Source organism: Eucalyptus grandis, chromosome 5 (genome assembly GCF_016545825.1).
Source record: "Eucalyptus grandis isolate ANBG69807.140 chromosome 5, ASM1654582v1, whole genome shotgun sequence".
Lineage (NCBI taxonomy): Eukaryota > Viridiplantae > Streptophyta > Magnoliopsida > Myrtales > Myrtaceae > Eucalyptus > Eucalyptus grandis.
Window position 1 is genome coordinate 7,954,268 of NC_052616.1, and position 9,126 is coordinate 7,963,393.

A 9,126-nucleotide genomic window follows, 5' to 3' on the forward strand; every position below is an offset into this window, starting at 1 on the left:
AGATGGCTGCGGCGTGCCCGGGGATGGAAATTGCTGGGAAGATTCGTGTGTTGGCGCGACCATCGTATGGATTTGGCCCCCCGCGGAGAGGAGGTTCGATCCGATGCGCCTGGCCGCAAGCTTCATCGAGCATCTGGTACGACGAACGATTGGAAAAATCCGAAATTTTGCTCTATGGGGTGGGGTGGGAGCTTCCTCGGTCGTACGACATATATAAGCCAAATTGGAGTGGCACTTACAAAGGAAAAATTGTTTTCGATTCAAATTTGATGCAGTCAAGCCACGATATCCTGGGTCTCCTTGAGAACATGGTTAATAAGGTGGAAAGAGCATCTAATGGGTAGATCAAATTATGCGCATCGAGAAATCATTGTAATGTCCTACATTCAACCTATTATCGAATCAAGTTATGAAGAATAAAATGTTCCGCTACCAATTTTTTAATCTTGTGAATATGGATGCTGAACTGTCTTTGACAAGATTTGGACATGAAATTAGTTTGGAGTTGAGAAAGTTGATCTATAAAATACCATTTGACAATTTATAGATTGCCCATGAAAGGGGCTAACTATGAATAAGGGTGTGTTTGGTTCCGTTTTCTCAAAGGGTTATTAGCCTCTAAAGCCTCTTGAGAAGTCTATCCAAAAGGCTTCCAATCAAATGCTGGTCTTGGGAAAACTGAAAGCCCAATGCTGATAGGAACCAGTTACGAGCTTTCAGTATTTGGCCAAATGCTGAAATGACTTCTTCTTTTTTTCCAAAACTACTATCATAAATTTGTTAGTTTTGTAGTTTTACCTCTCATTATTCCAAAACTACCTTTACTAGTTTACCTTCATTAGAGTTAGCAAAGAATTTCTATTTTTTAATATATAAAAATGAAATCGAAAAGCCTTTAAAAAAAAAAAAGATTTGTCAAACATTCTTTATGCCAAAATAGTTTTGCAAAGAATTTTTAACTAAATGTAATTTGCATTTTCTCAAAGCCCCTATAGGCCAAAGATATTTGCATTTTCCCAAAATTCATTTCCAAAATTGAACCAAACACAGCCTAAGCTCTTACTTGAGAGTCAAAGGCTTGAACTGACATGGGGAATGAGGTACAACATTGTTGGTGTTTTTGTGGAAGCGTGTGTGTGTGCAAGTGTTATGTGAATAAAAAAAGGACTACAATGGCAAAGGAAGAATGGATAAAAAAGGGAGCTTTTATTATGAAAGGTTTTATTACAAAGGAAGGATTTTGGAAGGAGTGTGTGTAGTTTTTTTCTATATCTTAAAACACTCACCCAGCCCCTATTTATAGGTGTGTCACCGCCATTCTCCACCGACATTAGTACAAAATATAATATAAAATTGTAGCTTGGATCTTTGTCTCTGCTTGTTGCGGCTTCTCCCGATTCTTGGAGTTACTTCTCTCTTATTCTCGAATTTTCTATTCTTTGCAACTCCCAGCCACTTTTGTTGACTTTTCAACCAACTTCCAGCTGGCTTTCTTCCTTCATAATTAAGCATACTTAATTCTTAAATATGAGTAGTCTAGTGAGTTCTAGAGTTTTCACAAAATGGATCATCATTTTTTTTTTTAACACTCCTCCTTGATCCATTTTTGTGATACTCCAAGCATGCTTCTCAATGTCTCGAATTTTGCTGTTGGTAGTGCTTTAGTGAATATATCCGCAATTTGATCTTCAGTCTTACAATACTTCAACTCAATCTCTCATTTGCTTTGCACTTCACGAATGAAGTGATATTTTATATCAATATGCTTCGTTCTTCCATGAAAGACTGGATTTTTTGATATTGCAATTGCAAACTTGTTGTCGCAAAATATTGGCGTTGATTCCATTTGTGGTTCTCCAATGTCTTCCAGAATTTTTCGAAGCCATATTGCATGACTAGTAGTTGTAGCAGCTGCAACATATTCTGCTTCTATAGTGGATTGTGCCACTGAGTCTTATTTTTTAGATATCCATAAAAATATTCCAGAACCTAATGTGAATGCATAACCAGTGGTGCTCCTCCTATCATCAGATGATCTTGCCCAATCACTATCAGTATAACCGATCAACTTAGTTGTTGCGCTAGGTCGGTATCTAATACCATAATCAGTGGTTCCTCGTAAGTATCTTAGAATTCTCTTGACTGCTCCAAAATGAATTTGGCTTGGACTTTGCATAAACCGTGATAGTAAACTTGTCACGTACATAATATCTGGCCGTGTAGCAATAAGATATAGTAGACTCCCAATTAGGCTTCTGTAGAGTGAAGCATCTGCTTTTTCTACTCCATCTTCCTTCAATAGTTTCTCATTTGTCACAAGTGGTGTTGCCACTATTTTGCAATTACTCATTTTGAATTTTTCAAGGAGCTTTTCTGCATATTTCTTTTGTGAGATGAAAATTCCTTTATCTTGATTAACTTCAATACCGAGGAAATAGTTCATCAAGCCCAAGTCCGTCATTTCAAATGTCTTCATCATTTCTTTTTTAAATTCTCGGATCATTGTTTCATTATTTCCTGTATATATGAGATCATCTACATATAGAGAGACAATGAGAGTGTCGGACTTACCTTGGGTCTTGATGTAGAGTGTCGGCTCACTCATACTCCTCCTGAATCCTTGCTTGATGAAGTACTCATCAATTCTACTATACCACGCACGTGGTGCTTGTTTTAACCCGTATAGGGCCTTCTTAAGCTTTAAGACTTTTTCTTCATTGCCTTTGACAATAAAGCCTTCCGATTGAGCTACATAAATTTCTTCTTGAAGATATCCATTTAGGAATGCTGACTTCACATCTAGTTGATAAATCTTCCATTCTTTTTGTGCCGCTAAGGCTATAAGTGCTCGAATAGTATCAAGGCGAGCGACGGGAGCAAAAGTTTTAGTATAGTCAATACCTGGTTGTTGCAAATATCCTTTCGCCACAAGCCTTGCTTTATGCTTTTGGATTGTTCCATCCGCGTTGAGCTTCGTCTTGTAGACCCACTTGACGCCAATGATCTCTTTGTCTTCGGGTCGATCGACAAGCTCCCAAGTTTCATTTTTTTTTATCATCTTGATCTCTTCCTCCATGGCTTTTATCTAGACTTCATCTTTGGATGCTTGTTCATAATTTTCTGGTTCTAAAATAGCAAAGTTGCATGTGTTGTAAATTCTTCTAAGGGCTTTTACCCTTAGTACTGGTGACTCTGGAGTAGATTCTTCTTGTGTCACCCTTGGAGAGCTTGGTGGAGTTACGTCGTGAGTGGTGGAATCCAGTACTTCTCTTTCTTCTTGTGACGTTGACTCTTCTTGTGCAGGTGGTATGTCTGGCAAGGTGATGTACTTCTTCTCGATGTTCTCATCTTCCCAATTCCAGGCAGCATTTTCGTCGAACTCGACGTCTCGACTAATCATTAGCTTCTTAGTTCTTAGGTTGTAAATCCGATAGCCTTTTGATTGGTCACTGTAGCCAAGGAATATTCCTTTTTCTATCTTTTCATCTAGCTTACTCCTTTTTTGAGCAGGTATGTGGACGTAGCAAATGCATCCAAACACTTTGAGATGATTTGCTGAAGGCTTCCGTCCACTCCATGCTTTGACTGGTGTTTTATTTTGAACAGCTTTAGTTGGACACCTGTTTAACAGGTATACTGCAGTATAAACTGCTTCTGCCCAGAAAGTGTTGGGAATGCCTTTCTCCTTTAGCATGGACCTTGCCATCTCCATGACGGTTCTATTTTTTCTTTCAGCTACTCCATTTTGTTCTGGGGCGTAGCCAACAGTTAGTTGATGATGGACTCCTTCATCTTCACAGAATTTATTAAACTCCTTTGAATTGTATTCAGTGCCTCTGTCACTCCTTAGGACTTTGATTCTTTGGCCACTTTGATTCTCGATGTGGTTCTTGAATTTTCTAAAGATAGAGAAAACTTCAGATCTTTCTCGAAGAAAGTATACCCACGTCTTTCTTGTGTAATCGTCAATGAATAGGATGAAATATTTATTTTGACTGGGTGTAGGTGTCCTCATCGGACCACAAACGTCCGTGTGGACAAGTTCTAATGGCTTCTTAGCTTTCCATGCACCTTCAGATGGGAAGGACTGTCTCTGTTGTTTTCCAAGAAGACAGCCTTCACAAACATCTGAAATTTCTGTGATGGCTGGAAAATCTCTCATCATATTTTTTTGATGGAGAATTTTTAGCCCAACAAAATTGAAGTGGCCAAATCTTCGATGCCATAACCATGAATCATCAAGTTGAGCTTTCATGGCTATATCTTTGACATATTTCCATTGAATAGGAAAATTGTTATTTTTCATCTTAACAGAGGCAATGATATTTTTATATTTATCATAGATAATGCAGGTATCTCTATTAAAATATAGAGAATACCCACTTTGTATCATTTGCCCCACACTTAAGAGATTTTGTGCAAGACGATGGACTAGATATACATTATGTATATATTTTGGGCCTTTATTCGTTTCCACGATGATGGTGCCTTTTCCTTTGACATCTACTAATGCACCATTGCCCAACTTTACTTGGGATTTCATTGATTTATCAATATCAGTGAATATAGTTTCGTCCCCCATCATGTGATTGCTACACCCACTATCGATGTACCATGTTTCATTTTTATTGTCATTTGCCGCTTGGCCTGCGTAGAATGTATTTTCTTCAGTTTCTTTTTTTTCTACATAGTTTGCTCGATTATTTATTTTTGAGCAACAATCTTTTTCTACGTGGCCATATCTTTTACAAAAGCGGCATTGTTTTTTATTTTTAAACCAACAATCCTTCTCCAAATGATTTGTTTTTTTGCAAATACCACAAGGTGGATAATTTTCCTTTTTTATTATTTCTCCTCCTCTTTTGTTTTTCCATGAGCTCCTTCCACCATTTTTAGATTGATGAGACCGTATATTTACTTTAGACTGAAAGGCACTTTCAACCGAATCTTCATCTTGTGTCATTAGTCTTTTCTCATATGCTTCTAGAGAGCCAATTAATTCACTTATTGATAGGGTCGTCAAGTCTTTAGTTCCTTCTATAGTTGTAACTATAGAGTTGTATTTTTTTTGTAAGTGACACCAATATTTTCTCAACAACCCTTTGATCAGTTATTCCATCTCCGTAGGCTCTCATTTGATTAACGAGTTCCTTTAATTTTCCATAATATTCTTGTACGGTCTCATAATTTTTCATTTTAGAATTCTCAAAATCTCTTCTTAGAGTTTGAAGGCGAATAGTGCGTACCTTTTCCGATCCTTGAAATTCTTCTCGTAATATATCCCAAGCCTCTTTTGCAATCCTCGCTCCAATAATTCTTGGAAATACAGTTTCCGAGAGCGCTTATTGGATAAAATATAGCGCCCTTACATCCTTTTGTAGTTGATCCTTCGAAACACTTGCACCTTCTGGCGGAGCCTCGTAACCTTTTTCCACGATGTCTCATAAGTCTTGGGCCATCAAGAATGTAGTCATTTTTATGCTCCAAAAGTCATAGTTGTTCCCATCAAAAATGGGAATGGGAAATGAGGATGAGGTTGGGTTGGCCATAGTTTAGTTAGTGGGTATTTGGAAAGGGTAGTTTTAGGAATGGGTAGCTAGGACAAACGCCCAATACCAACCAAAGACGTGGCTCCGATACCACTGTTGGTGTTTTTGCGGAAGCGTGTGTGTGTGTGCATGTGTTATGTGAATAAAAAAAGGACTACAATGGCAAAGGAAGAATGGATAAAAAAGGAAGCTTTTATTATGAAAGGTTTTATTACAAAGGAAGGATTTTGGAAGGAGTGTGTAGTTTTTTTCTATATCTTAAAACACACACCCAGCCCCTATTTATAGGCGTGTCACCGCCATTCTCCACCGACATTAGTACAAAATATAATATAAAATTGTAGCTTGGATCTTTGTCTCTCTTGTTGCGGCTTCTCCCGATTCTTGGAGTTACTTCTCCCTTATTCTCGAATTTTCTATTCTTTGCAACTCCCAGCCACTTTTGTTGACTTTTCAACCAACTTCCAGCTGGCTTTCTTCATTCATAATTAAGCATACTTAATTCTTAAATATGAGTAGTCTAGTGAGTTCAAGAGTTTTCACAAAATGGATCATCATTTTTTTTTTTTTTAACAAACATCCATCAGGGCTTGGCCTCGGCACTGCTTTACTTGCACACGGGGCTGGAACAACGCCCGATAGGTGGGACGATTAAGACGAAAAGGGCCTCGTAGATCGGGTGTGGAGAAGATACGAAGACCAGAAGTCGACAGTTCTTCGCCGCGGCAATTCGCTCTCGCATCAATCTCTTGAAACTAATGGATCCTACAGCAAGAGAGAAAGATGGCGAAAGAAGAGATCATCAATAGAACCTACACGTTCCCACACAAGTTGAGAAAATCTTTTATCTTCGTGGACCAACAATAACGAAATGAAATTTGAACATTGTCGATTATGCCCGTAACTGAGGGAGATAAGGATTAAGTCATGAGTTAGGCAAAGAAGCATTTGCCTCTCTCAACCGTCGATCCTTTGCAACATCTGCAAAAATAGGATTTGTAGAGCTCATTCCGAAGCTGATTTGGAATCACTACAAAAATTCCCCTTCGGAGAGCGCCTCTGAGGACGACAAATATATACAGGTGTGTAGCTCTATGGATAGTTTGCAGAAATATTTTCTGCAATGTTATTTCAATTTTCTTTGATGTTTCTCATCTTATTTTCTTGGCACCTCATTTTTTCAAACCATTAAACTAACCTTCTGGTACTTATTTTCTTGTTTCTTTAACGCAATATTAATCAACAAAAAGTAATGTTGCGGACTCATTTTATTGGAAAAATTAAGAGATAATGACATCACAATCACTTGAAATTTTACCCCTTTTACAATTGAGTATCTCAATTCTTTTTTTTTTTTAAACGATCAAGTATCTCACCATTTTCAAATATGGGTCATTAGAGATATCCCTAGAAATCAAGGACGGAAAATGTCAACGTGGATACCAACACCGTTAAATAGCCATTACTCATCAATATTGGCGTCCAATATATCCTCTTGAGAGGATTTCACATCTATAGATACATATTTCGATGGTTGATATTGTCCGAGTCGAGTCAACTTAATGAGATACTATATTTTTTGCTAAGGAAGCAAGTCACTTCACCAATTTTGCTTAATGTTTGTCGAGTAAATGAGTCATGTTAACAAAACCACATGACATGGGAATTCATTTAACAGAAGCCTCACATTGAGCCTAATTTAAAATGTTGAGGTACTTGATTGAACAAAAACAATAAGTAGACAACCAACTTTAGAATGGGGCAAAAAATATTCCCTAAGATCGGGATTATTTCTGACCTTTGCAAAGATTCTCATGTAGTAGCTCATTTTGGTAATTGCTTATTTTACTGCTGCACTGCATTTCGTTCATAAGAGTAAAATTCCGATCACAACTCCAGGTCTTTCTTGAAATGACGTCATTTGATACCATTGAATCTAAATAAATATTTCAAGTACCGTGCAACATTACAATCAGAAATGAATGAGAAAGGCGAAAGTACAATAGCTTTTCGAGACATACCTCTATCTCGGTAATTTAGACATGCGTCACTTCAAAAGACATCATTTTCGAACAAAATTATGAAAAGGAAAAACATAGACATCATCGAGGCATTTGCTTAAAGCCAAACGCATCCAGACGAGACCTTCCAATCAATAGCCAAGTGGTGGCATCTCGGGGGGGAGCCTGGGAGGCACTGCCTTCGAGTTCAAATAGGTCTTTATCTCTTCAATCGAAGGCCGATGGCTAGGATCAGGATGAGCACACCACAGCCCCGCCGTCGTCAAGGCCTCCGCCTGTTCCTCGTCAAAAATTCCCTCGAGCCTAGAGTCCACGGCATCAAGCAACTTCCCGCCCCTATATCGCTTCCGAACCCACTCTACAAGGTTTTGTGGCGCTTGACCTTGACCTTGGGAAAAGACGGCTTTTCTCCCGAATACAATTTCCAAAAGGACCACTCCAAAGCTGTAGATATCAGACTCCTTACTTAGTACACCCATTTGAGCGTACTCTGGAGGCCAGTAACCCGGCGTTCCTGCCAATAGGGATGGGTTTGGCTCTTCAGTGTGGTCGACCAGCTTAGCCGTGCCGAAATCTCCCAATTTGGCCACGAGCGCTTCATCGAGCATGACGTTGCTAGATTTGATATCTCTATGGATCACACATAGAGGCCGTTTTTTGCGCAGGTAGTGCAGCGCCGAAGCTAATCCCAGAGCAATGTTGTACCTATTTTCCCATGTCAACAAGTACTCGGGTTTAAACAGATGATCGTACAAGGTACCTCCTCCGATGAATTCGTAAACCAGGGCGAATTTGCAAACAGGGGGGTTTCTGACTTCATTCAACTCGTGACAATAGCCTTTAAGTTTCACCAAGTTTGTGTGACTAAGTTGGATCATCGCGATTATCTCGGCTATAAACTCCGATATCCGTTGGTTTGCAGGAGAGTTTATTATCTTCACGGCGACCGGTTCGCGATCTTCTCCTATGTGCCCTTTGTACACGGTCCCGGAAGCTCCTTCTCCCAATTTCAGGTCGCTTGCAAAAGAATTGGTCGCTTCCTCCAACTCTCTATAGGTGAACTTCCGGGGTCCACCCCGGTTTGCTGACTCTTCCGTCGATATCCTGCTATGATTGCGTTCTCCTCCTCCTCTCCCGGTTGTCGTAGGTGCACGGGCAACTTCCAACCTCTCACGCACCCATTCAACAACCATCGCGATCGGCAAAATCATGATCAGGGCAGGGACTGCCACCAAGAGCAGAGGCCAGATCACTCGCCCGAAGCTTAGCAATGCCACCCAGAGCAGTCGAGAGAACCCAAACAATACCACCCAGAGCAGTCCACAGAAGCCAAATTTTTGAAGGAGGATAATGAGAAGCACCAATGCAGCAAGAATGACAACTGCGGCAGCATCAGAACCGACTCTGGCAAACATGAACACATCAAAAGTCAGCAACTAATTCTAAAGCTACTTTCGGTAGAATGTCTCATGAGAAACAAAGTATCTTCTTTTGGCCACAACCAAGAGGAAAGTTTACATGGCTTTGATGGCACCCCATAGAAAAACTTCATCCAT

At 39.5% G+C, this 9,126-nt stretch overlaps 1 protein-coding gene across 1 annotated transcript; it reads right to left on the minus strand.

The window, feature by feature from the left end:
• Positions 1–7,701: 7,701 nt before the first annotated feature.
• Positions 7,702–9,126, minus strand: LOC120293584 (L-type lectin-domain containing receptor kinase IX.1-like). The gene is made up of 2 exons (XM_039313270.1): positions 9,089–9,126; positions 7,702–8,974 (listed from the first exon to the last, which is right to left on the minus strand). Exons 1-2 carry the CDS (start codon positions 9,124–9,126, stop codon positions 7,702–7,704), a joined length of 1,311 nt encoding a protein of 436 aa, XP_039169204.1.